The following is a 20,398-nucleotide window of genomic DNA, read 5'->3' on the forward strand; positions in this document are numbered from 1 at the left end:
TTTTATTATTAATAAATAATTTGATACAAGTACCAAAAGTATTGGCCTCTAGGGCTTACACAAATAATACCTGCTACATATAGTAACATGTACTCTCTTTGCGGACAAGTCTGGTGTTTATATTGACGCCTGATACACGTTCCTCTTGAGTAGGCTCGAGGACACTAGTTGGACCCGTTGGTATGCTGTGTTGATACTTCTGCATACAACCTTTGGAGTGACGACGATCTTTGAGACAAAACAACTTGCTGGCTATTTAAGTTTGCTATAGGTATACTTGAAATAATTACTTATTATTGATTTATTATTTATTATGTGTTGTGTATCTATTTTGATATCAGTGTTGGATATACGAGCATTTCCCCAATATTTGTGACAGGAGGGTGCAACATTGCCTAGTGGGATCCCCACGGGAGAAGAGATGGAAGGCCATACAGACACATTCCGATGGTGTTACTGAGTATGAGAGGATGCTCGATGCGCTGATTATAGATGATGTCATCTGGACACCATACACTAGTCATAAAGTCCATCGTGAGTTCGAGGAGTCGTCATTTTATTTAGGTTATATATGATGGAAAACCATGGTTGCTAGACACTTGCTTGAGAGGTCTCTACGACAATATGGTTATGTTCAGAGTATCCCACGACCAGTTCCAAATATACCATATGCGGGCATTGATTGGTGGTTTTAGAGTAACTTCATCAGCTTCGGTCGTGTCATTAGAGATCAGGTAGTTAGGACTCAACACCCATCGCAATGTGAGGATGGTTATTTAGAGTGGTACCTCACTGTATCACACCCTCACATCATCCCACCTACTACTGATGCGGGGCCTTCTAGAATTGGGTTACATGTTGATGACGTGCTACCGTGTCTCCTGCAATTGATGTCAATGTCCAGCAGCGCCTCTAGACGATTGTAGTTATTATGGATAACCTCATGGGTTTGGTAAACCCAGATGCGCGAGGTTTATACTGGATTATCTCGGGCTGCAGACATAGCCCGTGGGGGGCCTACTTAAACATCTTTTGTATATCATGGATTTCGTATATTATGTATTATTTATATACTATTCAAACTTTTTCATCGTAACTTTTTATTACATAATATTTTTTATGACATAACTTAAACATAAATATTAACTGAAATACAGATGCAACATCAGCATTAACTTAAACATAACTTAAGAAAACAATAATAAATAAGAAAAACCTAAACACTGCCAGATGATTCTGGACGTTTCAGCATCTCCATTATGTCGTCAACAGATCTTGAAAGCCATGCATCTAACTCGATCAACCCCTTTGTTACCCTACGACGAAATGATCTCCACATTTCCTTCACATTTTCGTCGGTCTTCAACTCAATAAGGTTGTATTTCACCCTCCCGTCAATATCAATCAAATCTTCACGAAACTCGATCTTTCTCACCCTCATAGTTTCAGTATCGGACAATAATTCATTCAACTCGGACGTTAGGTTGGCGAGAGATGTGGTGCCATCAGAAAGCCGAAACTCTACGAGAGATGAAGCTCCGCTAAAATACATTTCTGCCTTAATCAAAAATTGAGGAATAGACTTTTTTTGAGATGTTTTAATCAAAAATGTGACCCCATATTTATACAACTTTGTATTTACTTTTAATCACACAAAATTGTCGGGACAATCACAACCATTCAAAATTATCGGTAAATCCTAAACGTAAAAAAAAACAAAAAAACAACCCTACCAGAAATTTCATTTAGGTTGAAATTTCCAATAACCACACGTAAATTTCAAATTTTTGAAAATTAATGAAACAAATCAGAAATTTTAAAATATCCGGTATATAAAAATTTAAAATGTATTATCAAAAATTTTGAATTGTAGCAAATTTTTTGTTAAATCTATCAAAAATTTCGTTCGAAATTTTTATTCAATTTTTAGTCAGAAGTAAATTGGACAATATGAAAATACGAGGGAGTGCTAGATATAATCTGAGGGTGGCAAGAAGAATTCTCCAAATTAAGTCCTCGAAAAATAGATGAATTCGGGGCAACTCGCGCAACTCCGAGCCCATTTTATTGAACGTATAGGTCAACACAAACTGGGGGTGAGAAATTGAAATACACCCTACCAAAAAAACCACAGAGTTAAACGCAGCGTTTTCCTGCTTGTTATTTTTCTCAAAACACCCCCTTCACTCTCTTTCCCTCTGTTCCAATTCAACTCTACTGGTTACTGCGCCAGGTTTGCAATTCGATTTTTCTATCTTTCTTTCAAACATTTTGTGCAATGAAGATGAAATTCAACTTACGTTCTTCTTTTCCGCAGAATCACAATTTGTAAAAAAAAATCAAGTTTTTAAACGGTTATCGAAGGCTTTGAAATTCAATTGTAATAGGTTTTGTGCTCAAACTTCATCATGGTAAGTTCCGCACTTTTGTTTCTTTTCTTTTCACACTTCAATTTTTCAGTGAAATATCGTCACTAAGGTTCAATTTTCAGTATGCACAAATCAATTTTTGGATAATCCCTTATATCTGCATGTTTATATAGCATATATAAATTATAATGCATTTATTTATTAGTTTATTTATTGATTGGTTATATGTTCTGGATTTATATTTTGTAGTAAATAATCTGTTTATCAGAGCTAAAAGTATCAAACCAGATAAAGATTATTTCACCATTGTTGAATTTTGATTGGTTTATTGTTATTTGCAGGATGTGTTTAAAAGGGCCATAATACAGCCTGGTCCTCCTGAAAGTTTTGCTCTGCAGACTGTTCAAGAAGTAATAAAGCCTCAGGTATATTTTGAAATTCTTTTGTGCTACTAGTTTGGATTAGCCTCTAGTTCGTTGTAGCTTCCCCATGAAAATCAGTTTCTGATTCATTACATACTAAAATATCCATATATAGGAAGAGATTTATTTGGGTTTTTCATTAGCCTCTGATTTTCATTACTTATGATCAAATTCTGATGAATTATTTGGGTTTTTCTTTGGGATGGTTGGATGGGGCTATAAGGAAGAGATTTCCATTTAATTTATACCTCAAGTAACACGGTTTAAATATCTTGGGTCTATAATACAAAATGATGGAGAAATAGAAAGCGGTGTAAACCATCGAATTCAAGCTGAGTGGTTGAAATGGAGAAGGGGGCATCAGGTGTTTTATGTGATGCAAAGGCACCACTCAAGTTAAAGGGAAAGTTTTATCGGATTGCGGTAAGACCTGCGATTTTGTACGGGACAAAATATTGGGCAGTTAAAAATTAACACGAAAATAAAGCAAGTGTAGTAGAGATGAGGATGCTGCGGTGGATGTGTGGTAAGACTCGACAAGATAGAATTAGAAATGAAAATATTAGAGAGAGTGTCGGGGTAGCGCCTATAGTGGAGAAGATGGTGGAAAATAGACTTAGGTGATTTGGGCATGTAGAGAGAAGATCGGCAGATTCTGTAGTAAGGAGGGTAGATCAGATGGAGAGAAAGCAAACAATTAGAGGGAGGGGAAGACCTAGAAAGACTATCAGAGAAGTTAATAAGAAAAATCTCGAGATTAATGTTTTGGATAGAAACATGGTTCTTTATAGAACATTATGGCGAAAGTTGATCCACGTAGTGGACCCCGCTTAGTGGGATAAGGTTTAGTTGTTGTTGTTATTGTTGTTGTTGTTGTATACATGATTCCAGGTTTTCGTTGTTAATCATGTCATAGAGATTCGACAAAGTTTTACATTGGCTGTCTAATATTTAACACAACCCTCTCCTTTTATCCGGGCTTGGGACCGGCTATGCATAGCAAAACTAACATAGGCAGAATTATGACTGAAGTACTTCATCCATGTAGCTAACTCCATTTCGTGGGATAAGGCGTGTTTGTTGTTGTTGTTGTTGTTGTTGTTGTATGATTCCATGTCCATGATGTTTGCATGGTGAATTTTTTACTTATTAACATGAGCCCAATGTTCCCTTTTGTAGTAACTTTGATTTGACATTGTTAAAGGTTTTGGTTTTTTGATTTTGATTTGTGATTTAACAGAAACAAACAAAGTTAGCCCAAGATGAGAATCTGTTCCTAGAAAATATTCTACGGCTGCTACTTCAAGAATTTGTGGTATGTTAAACTGTTGCCCGTGTTCATAGATTACTCGTTTTTTTATTATGTGCTAGTTGAATATATAATGCCTATCGAATTGGAATTCTACAATTTTGTTTGTTTATTTATCGGAAAATCCAATGAAAATATAACATGCTTCAATAATAAGTACCAATGGTATTTTTTGGTCTGTCTTTTATGCTTGATATTTAAATTTATTTTATTTTTTCTGTCAAAGATTTGATCATGGGCTAGAGTCTTAGTTTCAAGGGAGACAATATTGCCACGGTTTTGTTTTTAAGACAAGAGAGCTATTGGGAGATGTGAGAGAGATTTAAAACAAAATATTGTACTAATTACTTAGAAGAATGACATGGATGCATAATACTGACCTTATACTTTTGTTTATGCTTATACGATGGTTACAGAATGATACATATATGGGTATGCATGGTTCCCCAAACCATAGAAACCAACCCACTCTTTGGTTCAAGTTTTATAACCAAAAACCATTATTTCAGAAAACTGGTTCATGCTTGTGAAATGGTACAGAACCGTAGAACTGGTTTAAAACTGTTTTTTTTATTTATTTATTAAAATCCAGTTTCACTTAAAATTAACACTTTAATACCAGTTTCAGCTAGATCTTGGTTTCCGATTCCAGCAACAACTGATGGAGATTCAGTTGGAGTTGATCTGAATTTAGAACTATGACTGTCGTGGTTGTTGTCATCGCTGCGGTTGTCATCGCCGCTTCATTTCCCTCTTCCTCATGCACAGTAGAGAAGTTAAACACAATGGTTGCATCCCTTTTTCCTCCAATTCTTTCCATCCCTCTCTCTGGGCCCCCATCACTTTCTCTCTTTTCTTGATCTCTCTGTTTTTTTCTTCTCACACACAACACACGATTTCTTCCTCTTTCTTTGCACAATCTCTCTTTTTCTTGCTACAAATTGCGAATGTTTGTTACTGTTTTTTTTCTTCAAGCTGCTTCCATATGATTTCTTAATGGGTATGAAAACGTATCGCTCTCTTTCATAGATCTCACATGTTGTTAAGTTCTTCTGCCAATGTCGTAAAATTGTCCAGAAACTTTCCTAATTTAAAAATCAACATTTACTATTAGTTTATTAAATGATAAAGCATGCAGTGTTATCATGATGCTTAAAGCCTTAAATGACTTGAATAAAATCAACTGTAAACTACCAACGGGGGTTGAATCTAGTAGAAGAGGCTACACTCCCACAACATCGCGAACTCGAATCCTGGCTGGGAGAGCTGTCCATGTTTAGTGCCCGACAGTGCCTTGAATAGGATTACCTCCTGTGGAGGGAACCTATGGGAAAAAAGTGCACTGGAAATTAAAGCAGCCTTTTGAAAAAAACCATTTAAAAATATAGACTTATGTAATGCCAGTGCTGTTTCTATTCCCCTCTTTGTTTTGTTGTTTCCTTGTTTATGTCTCTCTATGACCTGGATCATTTTGTTTGCACTTTGGTTCAGTCGGCAGCATTTCAGTGTGGGGAGAAAGTAATGCAATACGGGCAATCGATTGATGCCAATGAAACTGCCCAGGGCCACATTCCTCGCCTTCTTGGTTTGTGCACCATTTAGGAATGCTTTAATGAGATACAGTTAAATCTTAAAACACCTTAATTGTAAACTCGTCTTGTGATTCTCTTATACTCATGTTTGTATATGGTTTTCACTTTTCAGATATAGTACTGTATCTGTGTGAGAAGGAACACATTGAAGGTGGAATGATTTTTCAGCTGTTGGAAGACTTAACAGAAATGTCTACAATGAAGAACTGCAAGGATATTTTTGGCTATATAGAGAGTAAACAAGATATATTGGGAAAGGTGCATTCCTCGTTTGATTGCAGTCCTTTGTGTTTCTCTAGTTCATGATTTATAGCATAAGTTTTCTCTAACTGATCTGTATTAATGTGGAACTTTTATGTTTGCATGGCACACAGCAAGAACTTTTCGCTCGAGGAAAACTTGTGATGCTGAGAACCTGCAATCAACTTCTTCGTCGTCTTTCAAAGGTACATTGAGAATGGTTTATTTCCTGTTATATTTAAAGCTTTGAAGTTGATTACTGTCTCTAAACAGAAATCTATTGTATTCCTACTTCCTGCGATGAGGGCTTGTTTCAATTTTGAGCGCTCATTTCGTCTTTCATATTCCTCCCTCCAGCCCTTCTCTCTTTCTTTCCTCCTTTACCATCTAGGGTTGAGCTATATGAAAAACTTTTCGTCAGCTTTATCGTATTGAACGAGTATCGTGTAAGTTAGGATTATGTAGGATCCATCATTCTCTTCATTATTGCTATAATTGAATGTGTTGGTTTGGATGTTATAGGCAAATGACGTGGTCTTTTGCGGAAGAATTCTCATGTTTCTGGCACATTTCTTTCCATTATCAGAGCGATCTGGTACCATTCTGTAAAGTCTATCTTTACTTTCGGTTTAAATTTCATTTTCTTAAGCACTGTGCCACTTGATGTTTTTGATAAACTTTTGCAGCCTTAAATATCAAGGGAGTTTTTAACACATCGAATGAAACAAAATACGAGAAAGAACCCATAGAAGGTATGTCCTTGCTTATTGTCTTAATTTACTTGATTGCCATTCTTATAAATACAAGTACATGATTGAAATTAATATTTTGATTCCAGCTAATACTTTATTTTCTATACTTTCCAGGCATATGTATTGATTTCAATTTTTATGAAACTTTTTGGGGCTTACAGGTAGGCATCACTGAAACTTTAGTTCTTGATAAGGAGGTCTCTTTCATTTTCTCAACATGAGGCTTGTCTTCCTATTTGACCTGATTTTCAATATAAAATTTGTCGCGAATGGTTCTACTCTACTTATAAAAGCCAGAGCTATACCACTTCTACTACATGCTGCATGCCAGTGTTTTTTCTCTTCAATAAAAGAACCTAAAACAAGTACTATAATCGGTCTCTGTTTATTTGATGCAGGAATATTTTTCTAACCCTGCTTCTATTAATCATTCTCCAATAAGGTGGAAAAAGTTCACCTCCAGTTTGTCGGTAATTTTTTATTTCATAGTTTTTTGTCTGCATGTATACATTTTTTTACTCAATTATCACACTGCTCTTTTTGTTTTTTGCTTTTTTACAAAAGAATTTTTGTTGGATAAAAGGTTGTACTGAATACATTTGAAGCACAACCTTTAAGTGATGAAGAAGGAGATGCTAATAATTTGGAAGAAGAGGCAGTTAACTTTAGTATAAAATATCTCACAAGCAGTAAACTAATGGGTCTAGAGGTAAGCTGTTTGACCAAGTCTTGATGCTTGCTACTAAAAATGTGATCATATTTCCATTAAGATGTTCAAGTCCTGACTCAATATTCCCTCTTGTTTGTTTCCTGTTATCGGTTGAATTCCTAATAGTTGAAGGATCCAAGCTTTCGACGTCATGTTCTTGTGCAGTGTCTCATATTGTTCAACTATTTAAAGGTAATAGTTTTCTGAAAAATAATTTCCACGTGATGTATTTAGTATGCAATCTTTATTAGCTGGTTGTTTCTCGTTCATTTGCTTTTAGGCCCCTGGAAAAGGTGACAAAGATTTGCCATCTGAAAACATGGTTAGTACTACTGCCTACTTTGAATCTTTTAAGTAATGCGAGGAATTGACTGGTGGCTAATTTTTACACTTCTGGCTATGAAAACATTACATGTCTTTCTTAGCGCCTAGTATTTGCTAATTGCTATTTTTGGCTTACTTGAAATGATGTCTACTATTTCTCTGTTTTTGGGACAAAATGTAATGTGTTTTCTGCAATCTACGATTGACAACACAGTTTGTTTGCCCTAAAAAGCAGTATTTAGCTGCAGTGAGCTGCTATTAGTTTTTGTAAATTTCTTTTCTTGCAATAGTATCCTCCATTTTGTTTGATATCAGGTTTTAGGTTCTACGTACAATGTCGGACATATCCTTTGTTATTTTTGTCTTTACTTTCCTGCTATCTGAGAAAACACGAGCCGGTTATTACTTAAGGAAGAACCTTATTAGCTTTTTCTATAGTGATAGAAGTGTTGTTTCGATTAAAATTGCAATGTGACATTTAACCATTTAATGCACATTTCCTTTTGTAATTCAGAAAGATGAGATTACATTGTGTGAAGAGCGTGTTAAAAAACTTATTGAACTGACTCCACCCAAAGGGAAAGAGTTCCTTCACAAAATCGAGCATATATTAGAACGAGAAAAGAACTGGGTGAGCACCCTCCAACACTTCCTCCCTTATATCTTGCTCATAAACATTTGATTGCAAATTATCATTAACATCAAGAATATATTTAACTTCTGAATACAAACTCTGTACTTTTTAGGTATGGTGGAAACGTGACGGCTGCCCACCATATGAGAAACAACCTGCGGAGAAGAAAGTGGTACAAGATGCTTCGAAGAAGCGGTATGCTTGTTGTTTAACAAATTGTTTATTGTGTAAATTGTAGTAATTTAGTTATAGGATTAGAAATCTTTCATAATCTCCAAGAATATAAGAATAACAAATTCCTCCTTTCTTTAAGGTCTTTGTTTCTGAACTCATGTTTATTAATTGTATTGCTGTTGTTTTGCATTGATGTTGCTTTAAATAGCCAATCACTTCTCAATTTAAGTAGAAGTTATGGATTCATTCAAACTCAATTACGCTCACATGCAGTTGTATGAAAAATTGTAACCTCGTTTCTTTTGTCCCTTTTGTGAAGCAAAAAATAAAAAACTAAGCCATGATCCATGCCTCAAAAGGGATGTCCTATAAAGTCATGGATTCATGATAAAACTCCATAATGAATGGAAGGGAAACACATCCATCAGTGTAGGTCACCCACGCCTCGTCCTTGATTGTGTTCCTTTTCTCTTTGGAGAGGATGCACCAGAAACCAGTTTTTAAGACAACACCATTATTTTCTTTTACGACATGCGATATCTAGGATAGGGGACATATTTGAAGACTTGGCTAGAAGCATAGAGGGAATAACTGTTCTACTTGAAAAATAGTCATCTGAGTCAAAATATTATAGCTCACGATAAAGAAAATCACTTCCAATAGAAGTTAAACGCATACATAATGCAACTAGGCAAAAACCATAGGCAAATGAGGTTTTTGTTTTATTGAACAAGATTAACATCTAACCATAAAACATTGTAGATTTTTTATCTTTGATTCTTATGCTACTACTCACCATGCTCAGATTGTCTACTTATGATGTTCTGTCTCTTAATTTTCAGTAAGCCAAGATGGAGAATGGGCAACAAAGAACTGTCTCAGTTGTGGAAGTGGGCAGATCAAAATCCGGTAGGTTTTTATCTGTAGAACTTGTGGCTAGTGCTAAATATGCAAGGTCTAGTTCTGTAGAAGTTGACTTTTGTGGATGCTGAACACCAGGGTTAGAGCTTAGTTGTACAAATTCAACATAAGTATGTGTGTAGTGTAGATAGTTGCATGGCATTCTGATCTTAAACATCAAAGTGCTCTTGTTGTAGGTTTAGACTTATGAGTTTCTTAGTAAAAAACCCTTACTTCACAAGGTGTATAAATCTTCCCTATTTTTATGACAATTCATTTATGTCAATATAACCGAGAATGAAAATAAATGAATATTTGTTCAGAATAAGTCGACAGTTGTGGTTCCTTTATCCCTAATTACAAAACCGTTGGAAAGCTGCCTTAATTGCATTTTTTTATTGCCTTCATTGCATCCTTCAGCACCGTCATTGTGCTGGGTGTGAGGGTTGCATATAAGGCTTGATAAGTTCTCAACTTATAAGTCAGTTTTGTAGGTTGAGTTGGATCCAAAGTCAAAATTCTAATAACTATAAGTTGCTTTTTTTTTTCTTCGGTTAAAAAGCATTTCTTCATTTCCATTCTATCAGTCATAATATAGATTGTTTTTTCTAAATTTACACATTTTTTTTTTTGGAATTTCCAGAATGCTTTAACTGATCCTCAGCGTGTTCAAACACCTTCAATTATGGAGTACTGGAAACCCTTGGCTGAAGATGTAAGTTTTCTTTATTGAGCAGTAGTGGAAATATTTTTTCCCCTTTCCCACCTCCACCCCCTTGCAGGCTTGGTTGTTATGATTTTTTCCCATTATCCAAGCAAAGTTTTTCTTTTCTTTTCTTTTCTTTTCATTTTACTTAAATATTGATTTTTTTTGTATTTATGAAACTACAGATGGATCCTTCTGCTGGAATAGAAGCTGAATATCATCACAAGAATAACCGGGTAATCCACAACTTAAATTTATTTTGGGTGATAGAAGTAGAAATTTTATTTGAGAAGTGAATGAAAGAACAAGGCTGACAATGGGATATATCCTCATAAACTTAAATTGAAAAAAAAAAACTAACATTCCGGTGATGAAAATTCTCTTGAAAAAGCCATGGGCAGAATAGCAATGAGAAGCTAAAAATATAAGCCTATCCCCAATTCCAAACATATTTAAGTAAAGGAAGACACCTTAAAAAATGCATATGTTAGGTTCCAACCTAATGCTCCAGGGTCCCTATTGCCAATTGTATTCACTAGCTATGCAATGCTGACATTTAAGTAAGAGCATGTTTATTGCTGTTTATTGCTGCTAGGGGTGTTCGTGGTTCATGAACTGCACTGAACCAAACCACATTTATAGTTCAGTTCAGTTTATAATAACCATTTTACAAAAAATGCAGTTAATTGCTAAAATGGTTTCAATTCAGTTTAAAACTAGTTTATAACCGATTTGTATTTATAAACTAGTTTATAATCAGTTTGCAATTATAAACCAAATTTATAATTTGTACTTTTTTAAAATCAATTTTTTTAATTTCATAAAAAATAATTAATTTAAAAAAAAAGAATATTTGAAAATATTTATTTTTTAAAAAAAACTTTTATTTATAAAAATTAATTAAAATTTTTATTTTTTTGAAAAAAAAATCTGAATAGATATTTTTAAAATTTCATGCAAAAAAAAAATATTTTAATTTTAAATTTTCGGGGAAAAAAATCCAGAATAAATTTTTTTTGAATTTTATTTTTGGAAAAATAAAAAAAAAATATATTTTATTTTTATATTTCAAAAATTTTGGGAAAAAAACAAAAATTATTTATTCTGAAATTTTTATTTTTCAAAAAAAAATAATTTTTTCAGAATTTTTTTATTTCAAAAAACAATAATTTTTATTTTTCTAAAAAAAATATTTTTTTATTTCAAATTAAATTATATTTTTTAATGAATAAAAAAAATTTATTTTCAGAAAAAAATTATTTTTTATTTTATGGAATACAAAATATCTTATTTTCAGATTTTTTTTCTAAAAAAACTATATTTTTTTATAATTTTATTTTTAATTTTCAATAAAATATTTTTTACTTTTCATAATTATAAATATTTTTAATTTCTATTTTTTTTTCACTCTCAATAATTTTTCTTTTTTTTATTAAAAAAAATTATAACTAAAACAGTTTATAAAAAAAAACTGGTTATGAACCGGTTTTAAACTGAATTATAATTGGTTAATTTAAATGGTTCAGTTCATTAACCATTTAAGTGGTTTAGTTATTTTATGGTGCAATGCAATTCAGTTTAGTAATATAATTTGGTTAACCATATTTTTGCACACCCCTAATTGCTGCTACTACTTAAAAATTTTTGTAAAATATACAATTGCAAAAATGGAAAAATACACTTTTCTCCTTAGAGATGTTTGAAGGTAAGTTGAATTTAAATATAATACGTATTAAGTATTCATCTCTTAGGAGAGGGGTGTGTAAATATTTAAATTAGAGGAGAACGACAATGTAATTTAAGAATTTGTCTAGCATAGTTATCTAAAGTGCGCCGTAGCAGCACCATCTTCTGGCTGCTATTTTTTCTACATTATGTTACATTCAGTGTCGTCGATGGCGGATGGCGGTCCATGGTGGAGAGCCAAAATCCAATCATATCGGCCGCTTTGCAGCGCGGTTATAGTGGATTATGGCGGAAAAACCCGCAATATCGGCCAATATTTATCATTGCGGCGAACCCAAAAACCGCCATATATGTTGGACTTTCCACCTTAATTGCAGTCCGCCCCTAGTCGCCTTAATTACGGCACTTTGACTTGCCTTAATTGTAGCCCCCAACACCTTCATTGTGTTGGCTTTGAAGGGGTGAATTTAGTCCCGCATTACTTATAGATATATGACCTTACTTAGAGATATGGCCTGTGTTGTGTTTATAAGTGGGGACAATCCTCACCTTACAAGCCGGTTTTGTAGGGATGAGTTAGGCCCAACCTAAATTTTGAGATGGTATCAGAGCCTATCCTAGATCCATTGTTGGGCTTCCCACATCATCCATGCTTCGGGCTCATTGAGGCCCAAGCGTGAGAGTGTGTGTTGGACTTTCCTCCTTAATTGCGGTCCGCCCCTAGTCGCCTTAATTGCGGCACTTTGGTATGCCTTCATTGCAGCCCCTAACACCTTCATTGTGTTGGCTTTGAAGGGGTGGATTTAGCATTGCTAAGAGATATGACATGTGTTATGTTTATAAGTGGGGGCAATCCTCACCTTATAAGCCGGTTTGCAGGGATGAGTTAGGCCCAATCTAAATTGTGAGAATATATATCCGCCATAGCGGCCTTGGCGCCACAATTGATAACACTGGTTACATTTCAGTGTTGCAGCCGCTACAGTGGCTGAAGTTATGGAGTTACATCTGGTATCTTTAAATCCCATGTATAAACCTGTTTTTCCCTCAATATGAAGGTTACCAATAAGCTGAAAACAAGCTAGACATCAAAACAAATATCTTATCCTATAGAGAATTCAGACGGGAATAAAGTAAGACGAGAATGAAAAAAGTGTAATAGAGATGAGGATGTTGTGTTGGATGCTTGGTAAGACTAGATGATATAAGATTAGAAACGACAATATTAAAAAATGTTGGGGCAACGGCAACACTGTAGTAGAAAAGAAGGTGGAAAGTAGACTTAGGTTGTTTGGGTATGTAGAGAAGACCTGCATATTATGTTGTAAGGAGAGTAAATCAGTTAGAGAGGAGTCAAACAACTAGAGGTAGAGAAAGACGTAGAAAAAGTATAAGAGAAACTATTAAGAAAAATTTCGAAATTAATAAATTGGATAGAAACATTGTCTTTGATAGAACATTATGGCGTAATTTGATCCATGTAGCCGACTCCACTTAGTCGGATAAGGCTAGGTGGTCGTCGTTGTTGTTGTTTAGCAAGTCCAGAAGACAAAAAATTCATTGAAAACATGGCCATTTTGTTTTAACCATCTCTGCGATATATCTGCTTAATAACACCTTGCAATAAAGTATTCCTTCCTCATTTAAGTCAAAACCAATGTATCTAACCAAACGAAAACTGTATGCACTTTTTAGGTGCACTTTTATCATCTAATAGTTGGCCTTCTATTTTAGTATACATTTTTATACATCTATTTTTCTTTATGACTCAGGTTTATTGTTGGAAAGGTCTCCGCCTTTCAGCACGGCAAGACTTGGAAGGATTTTCTAAGGTAAGCTTAACTTTTTAATCTACGTTCATTGTCTGCTCAACTTTTTTTAAACTAATTGAAGTTTTATATGTATATATTATTGCAGTTTACTGAATATGGAATTGAAGGGGTTGTACCACTAGAACTTTTGCCACCCGATGTCCGATCTAAATACCAAGCTAAACCAAATGACAGAAGTAAACGTAATAAAAAGGAAGATGCAAAAAACAATGCTCATCAAGTTGAGGAAAATCAGGTTTCTTGATTCAGATCCAACTTCCCAATTTCTTTTTTTATTACATCTACTCAAGAGAAATAAATTCAATGTTAAATGAATTCCTTGAAATCACTTTTTTGTTGTTATTTTTATTGTTGAATAGAATGCTGCCACACCTGCAACTGAGATGGATGGTGAAAGCATTAGAACCGATACCGCAGCAACACCTATGGAATTCGATGCTGTTCCTATCCCTGGTTCTCAAGGTGGAACCTCAACTTCTGACGAACTTCAGAAGAATAGCCCTGATACTGATATCGATCCAGAAGCAGGTCAATTGGATGCAGATGCTGAAGTTGAACCTGGAATCATAGACGAGAATGATGCTGATGCTGATGCTGATGGTGATGTTGATTTAGATGCAAGTGGCTGAGGATTTCACCTTAAGGATGAGGATCATTAGAATAGGGGACGCCAGCATCCTTTTTTTAGTGACAAAGATAGCTGCAACATTCTTCCCCATTAGATCAAGTTAAAGGCATTTTTTTTTTGTGATATTTCAAATGACAGGAAGGAGATTATATTTGAATTGTTGTATAATATTGGTCGAAAGTGATTATCTGAATGAAGAGTGACAATATGAATACTTGTACTTGTATGTGGAAAAAATGAAATGAAGTATCCTCAATTAGCTTTTTCATTACACAACAATACTCAATCCTTCTCAATAATGAAATGAAGATTGACATATTTGTAAAAGAAGTTGTTTCAAAATAATTGGTCTTTCAATTTCCAATACAATGTAAACACTCTTTTTCAAGTGTACTATTCTACTAAGCTTTAACTCAAATTGAGTCTTCTCTTCTCTGCTATAGTTTCTAAAGACTTCATCTCCAGGTCTTAACTTGGTTCAATCTTGTCCTATAAATCAAGCACCTGTGAAAGAACTTTGTATTGACCTCTTCTCCTATGATAAATCTAATTTTAATAAATATAGTCAATCCCATTTAACCTACTAACGCTTAATAAAAAAGAGATTGTGCAAGTGTGAAGATCAATTGTGGGGTACAATATCAGCGACTTTGCCCAACTAATTAATGAAACCATCTATCATAATTATTGCTTTTTATGTTAAAAAATTAATCTTCTACGCACACATTGATGACGTCTGAATTACTACACTCTTTTATATATAATAGTAAAAAGCAATGATTAAATAGTATATCGTGTTTCACGTGTGGAATTTTGTAATAGAAGAAATGAAGAAAGGGTTACTATTTAATCATTGTGAATTCCAAATTGCAATAAAAAATGTCACATGTGTATGAGAAGTAGGATAAGATAAATAATCGCTTTTTCAACTCAACCAATTGCTTCACTACTTTCACTCCAGTCATTTCAACACTGTTCTTCGTTCTCACCATTATCAGGTATCTATCATATGCAACGCAATTCAAACTTTTATCTCATAATCCTTTCTTTATTATCAACACTGCAACTTAATTACTTTCATGCTTAATTAACCTTTACTGTTCCATAAATCTTGTTATCTCTGTTTTCATAATCATAATATTGTAGAGTTGTTAGTTGTAATTATTAGTTAGAAAATCACTTTTTCTATTAATCCGAAACTACAAAATCACGTTGTGATTCAAAGCCTTGGTTCAGTTGTTTTGCAGATTAATCAAGAAGCTTAACAAAGATGAATATAATTTCTAGCATAGCTTCAAATGTGGCTTTACCTGTCCTACGAGAATTTATGTATGTATTGATGTACAATCAAAACCTCATGGATCTCGAGACTCAGATTCAGAAGTTGCAGAGGGAGGAGAAAGAAATGAGGCACACTGTTGAAGCTGCCAAAAGGAACGGCGAGGAGATTGAAGACACTATTCGTGACTGGTTTTTTAGAGGCCAAGCAGCCATAGAAGAGGCGCACGAGTTTCTTCACGGTGAAGATAAAGAGAGAGTTGGATGCTTAGATGTCTACTCTAGGTATACAAAGAGTCAGAGGGCGAAAACCCTAGTGGATCTGATTTCTGAGATAAAAAACGAAACGTTTGATCGCATTTCATACCGTTGTGCTTTGAAATGCAATTTCAGTTCTAGTGCTAGAGGTTATGTGGATTTGGAATCGAGAACGGAAATGTTGAATGAAATTATGAATGTGTTGAAAGAGGATTCTAATGTTCATATTGTTGGTTTGTATGGAATGGCTGGTGTAGGTAAAACTGCATTGGTGAAGGAACTAGCATGGAGAGCTGAGAAAGATGGTATATTTGATCTGGTAGTGATGGCGAATGTGACGAATTCTCCTGATGTGGGAACGATTCGAGCTGAAATAGCTGATGGGTTAGGGCTTAGGTTTGATGAGCTGACTGAGGTGGGAAGGGCTAGTCGGTTACGTCAAAGGATTAGGCAAGAGATGAAGATTCTTGTGATATTGGAAGATGTCTGGGGAAAGCTTAGTTTAACCGAGGTTGGTGTTCCTTTTGGCGACGATCATAAAGGTTGTAAAGTATTGGTGACATCGAGAGACCTTAATGTGTTGACTGCTAACTTAGGTGCAAAGAAGGTTTATAGACTCGAAGTTTTGTCAGAGGATGAGAGTTGGAGTTTGTTTGAAAAGAGGGGAGGGGATGTTGTTAAAGATCTTAGTATTCAACCGATAGCAATGAAAGTAGCCAAAAATTGCGCTGGTTTACCGCTTTTGATTATTAATTTGGTGGAGGCATTGAAGAACAAGGATTTATATGCTTGGAATGATGCACTTGAGCAGTTAACGAATTTCGACTTTGATGGATGTTTTTATTCGAAAGTGCATTCAGCTATTGAACTAAGTTATGATAATTTAGAAAGTCAAGAACTTAAAACTTTCTTCCTTCTGTTAGGTTCAATGGGAAATGGTTACAACATAAAAGACATGCTGGTGTTTGGTTGGTGTTTAGGTTTGCATAAACACGTCGATACGCTGGCAGATGGAAGAAATCGGCTTTACAAATTAATAGACAGCTTGAGAGATGCTTGTTTTTTGCTTAAAGGCGAAAGAGATTCGGTTGCGGCGCTTGAAGTTGTTCGCAATGTGGCTGCATCCATTGGGTCAAAGGTCAAGCCGTTCTTTACCGTGGAGAGGAACGCCGAATTAAAAGAATGGCCGAGAAATGATGTTTTGAAAAATTGTCATCATATTTTCTTGGATTGGTGTTTGATCAATGAACTTCCAGAAAGGTTAGAATGTCCTAACTTGAAGATACTCAAAATTCACTCTCAAGGTAACTATTTGAAAGTTCATGATAATTTCTTTGATCAAATGAAAGAACTTAAGGTACTAAGTTTAGGAGGTGTCAATTGTACTCCATCACTTCCTTCGTCTCTCGCTCTTTTGGCAAATCTCCAAGCACTCACTCTATGCAAATGCATTTTGGAAGATATTACTGTTGTTGGAGAAATCACAGGTTTAGAAATTCTTGATCTCGAAAAATCTGAGCTTAGAATGATCCCTCCTGAAATAGGCCATTTGATTAATCTCCGGTTACTAGATTTGACCGATTGCTCGAAACTAGAAATAGTACCTCGCAATCTGATATCTAACCTCACAAGCTTAGAAGAGCTCTATATGGGAATGTCCAACACTCAATGGGAGGTTAAGGTTAAAGAAATCGAAAAACAAAACAATAGTTCAATTCTAGGAGAGTTGAGAAATTTGCCTCATCTATCAACTTTGAATATGCAGATAAACGATACATCGATTTTTCCGAGAGACTTGTTTTCCTTTGGAAGACTCGAAAGTTACAAGATTTTGATTGGAGATGGATGGGAATTTTCCGAGGATGAGTCTAAGAACTACAAAAGTTCAAAAGTTCTTAAGCTAAATTTGAGCATGGATTCAAGCATTCTTATGGATTATGGAATAAAATTGTTGATGGCTCATGCCGAAGATTTGTATATAGCTGAACTAAAGGGTAAGTATTTAGTCTTTTGTATCAAGTCAGTTTCAAACATATTTCGCTATAATAATGTTTCTTTTTTTTTAATCTAATTTAGCGTAACTTTAAACAGGTGTCAAAGAAGTACTATATGAATTAAACGATGAAGGATTTTCGCAATTGAAGCATCTGAATATTCAAAATTGTGATGAACTGGAAGAAATTGTTGGATCAACCATATGGTCAAATCATGATCATGCTTTTCCAAACTTGGAATCTTTGATCATTCACAATATGATGAAATTGGAGAGAATATGCAGTGATCCATTTCCATCACAGGCTTTTTCAAAACTACAAGTTATTAAAGTGAAAAATTGTGATATGATGGAGTTTGTTTTCTTGCATTCAACGGTTAAACACCTTTCGGAACTTGTTGAAATTGAGATATCTGAATGTAGATTTATGAGCTATATCATAGCTAAGCAAAGACAAGAGGATGCTGGACAAACAGACAAGTTCACACTCCCGAAAATGCGTTCTCTTACGCTTGAATCTTTACCTTCTCTTGTTAGTCTCTCTCCGGAGTCGTGCATTAACGATACCGAAAACAGCAATGATTTCTATAGTCAACTTTTGAGTGATGAGGTACAAACAAGACTTATTGTTAAACACACAATTTCACTATCTCACGTCTATTTCTCTGTAATTCTCGGTAACGGCAGACTTTTTTTTGTTAGTGATAGTTGACTTGATAAATTTTGATAGGTTGAATTTCCATGTTTGGAGACCTTGAAGCTTCACTCAATCAATGTCCAGAGGATATGGGATGACCAGCTTCTGTCACGTTCTTGCTTTGAAAATTTGACCAATTTGACCGTAGATGGTTGTGAAAGGTTGAAATATCTGTTTTCATACTCAGTGGCTGAAAAACTCGTCAAACTTGAACATCTTTTAATCAGTTCATGCAAATTGGTAGAGAAGATATTTGTTCCCGACGAAATTACGAGTAACATTTTTCATACTAGAAAATCTCCCGTTGAAATGGTAAGCATTTCAAATAGCTTCAATTTTTCCTTTGTTTATAATTTTCTAGATTTTTTGTTAGTTATTAGTTGAGCTCATCTATTATCATAAGCACTTATATGACTTTTTAGGAGAGCTGATGGAAACAACTTATGACATGTTTTAAATTATATTATCTGTTTATTTCCATAAGTTCTTCAAGATATAGCTTACGAGAGCAAATTTTAACTTTTACCCTTAAATGATACACTTATATAATAAGCGCTTACACTAAAAGTGCTTAAATAAGCTGTTTACAATTGCTTATTGTGAATCTGAACAGGTTCCACTCTTCCCCAACTTGGAGTCATTAGTGATTTCACAGATGGACAACTTGAAGTCAATATGGCCTGACATACTCATTCAAAATTCCTTTTGCAAATTGAAAAAATTGGAAATCACATCGTGTAACCAGCTTTTGAATGTATTCCCAAGTCATGTGCTAAACAATTTACGAAGCATGGAATCATTGAATTTAGGGTACTGTCTTGCACTAAAAGTTTTATATGAAATAGATGCTATAAGAGAACAAGAGCTTGCAATTGATATTCCACTGAAAACATTATCTCTAGAACATTTACCAAATCTTAAGTATTTATGGAATAAGGATCCTCAAGGAAAAATCAAGTTTCAAAACCTGTTTACGGTAAAAGCTACAAAATGCGAAAGCCTAAAACATGTCTTTCCATTTTCTGTGGCCAAAGATCTTTTGCAGCTACATGTACTAGAGGTAAGTGACTGCGGTGTCAAGGAAATTATTGCACAGGATCAAGGAGAGGCAGAAGAACATGTTGGACTTGTTTTCTCAAGATTACTATCCTTAAAGTTTTTGAATTTGCAAGAACTTAGATGCTTTTGTAGTGGAAATCACAACTTCAGATTCCCATTGTTGAATCAATTATATGTGGTTGAGTGTCCTAAAATGGAGACTTTCTCTCATGGAATCTTAAGGGCGTCAATTCTCCGAAGAGTTTGTTTGAACGAAAATGGAGATCAACGGTATTGGGAAGTTGACCTTAATACTACTATAAGAAAGCTTTTCATCAAAGGTATGCTGTTTGTTTTAATCAGAACTTATGAATAACAACTCTAACTGTAGTTTCTATATTTAAGGTTTTCAATTCATGCACCATAAATTTCAACGATAAATTCGAGCTCACTTTATGTTGAATATATTTTTTACAGATTTCCAAGGAAGACTATTGGTTTCATAAAAATGGCAGTGGATGAAATAGCAAATTCCATTACCTCTTACTCTCTTCAATCATCAACTGAATTTCGTGCTGGCGTGCTTGCTATACCCTAGCAAAACTGTTAGAGACGATACTTCAACGTACTTCAACGTTCGCACGCTACTCCGACCATCACCGAGGTCCAAATCAGATAGAAATATAAAGATTTAGTTCTGAATGAATACTTTCTGTTTATATGTATGATATCCCAAATCAGTTTTTGTAGAATTGTGTTGCATGTTATTAAGAAGTTTGATGTACATTCTTGTGATCATTGTTTGATGTATTCTCTTAAATTGTAACCAGGAAATATACATTTTTGTTGATGTTCTA

At 34.6% G+C, this 20,398-nt stretch overlaps 2 protein-coding genes across 3 annotated transcripts; both read left to right on the top strand.

Annotated features, from left to right (window-relative positions):
- The first annotated feature begins 2,047 nt into the window (after positions 1-2,047).
- On the top strand, positions 2,048-14,545 carry LOC127085854 (THO complex subunit 1). The gene is made up of 22 exons (XM_051026406.1): positions 2,048-2,233; positions 2,318-2,411; positions 2,711-2,794; positions 4,032-4,106; positions 5,592-5,685; positions 5,805-5,950; positions 6,067-6,138; positions 6,455-6,527; positions 6,619-6,684; positions 6,799-6,845; positions 7,083-7,154; positions 7,268-7,393; positions 7,520-7,585; positions 7,674-7,715; positions 8,232-8,348; positions 8,464-8,546; positions 9,368-9,434; positions 10,069-10,140; positions 10,317-10,367; positions 13,590-13,649; positions 13,735-13,884; positions 14,009-14,545. The coding sequence occupies exons 2-22, from the start codon at positions 2,409-2,411 to the stop codon at positions 14,276-14,278; spliced, it is 1,836 nt and encodes a 611-aa protein (XP_050882363.1). The 5' UTR covers positions 2,048-2,233; positions 2,318-2,408; the 3' UTR covers positions 14,279-14,545.
- Positions 14,546-15,120: 575 nt separating this feature from the next.
- LOC127085855 (disease resistance protein RPS2) lies at positions 15,121-20,398 on the top strand. 2 transcript variants are annotated; one of them, XM_051026407.1, is made up of 6 exons: positions 15,121-15,275; positions 15,514-17,807; positions 17,905-18,416; positions 18,537-18,815; positions 19,117-19,882; positions 20,019-20,398. In XM_051026407.1, the coding sequence occupies exons 2-6, from the start codon at positions 15,548-15,550 to the stop codon at positions 20,045-20,047; spliced, it is 3,846 nt and encodes a 1,281-aa protein (XP_050882364.1). In that variant the 5' UTR covers positions 15,121-15,275; positions 15,514-15,547; the 3' UTR covers positions 20,048-20,398. The 2 variants fall into 2 exon arrangements, with proteins under 2 accessions (XP_050882364.1, XP_050882365.1); XM_051026408.1 differs by having other exon boundaries at positions 15,135-15,275; positions 15,525-17,807.

The sequence above is a fragment of the Lathyrus oleraceus genome, chromosome 5 (genome assembly GCF_024323335.1).
Source record: "Lathyrus oleraceus cultivar Zhongwan6 chromosome 5, CAAS_Psat_ZW6_1.0, whole genome shotgun sequence".
Taxonomy (NCBI): domain Eukaryota; kingdom Viridiplantae; phylum Streptophyta; class Magnoliopsida; order Fabales; family Fabaceae; genus Lathyrus; species Lathyrus oleraceus.

Coding starts and splice junctions, on each gene's coding strand:
- LOC127085854 (XM_051026406.1), top strand. Junction 6,685..6,798: donor CGAGAAAGAACCCATAGAAG/GTATGTCCTTGC, acceptor TATACTTTCCAG/GCATATGTATTGATTTCAAT. Junction 10,368..13,589: donor ATCATCACAAGAATAACCGG/GTAATCCACAAC, acceptor TTTATGACTCAG/GTTTATTGTTGGAAAGGTCT.
- LOC127085855 (XM_051026407.1), top strand. CDS start 15,548: ATGAATATAATTTCTAGCATAGCTTCAAATGTGGCTTTACCTGTCCTA. Junction 18,816..19,116: donor GAAAATCTCCCGTTGAAATG/GTAAGCATTTCA, acceptor GAATCTGAACAG/GTTCCACTCTTCCCCAACTT. Junction 19,883..20,018: donor AAGAAAGCTTTTCATCAAAG/GTATGCTGTTTG, acceptor TATTTTTTACAG/ATTTCCAAGGAAGACTATTG.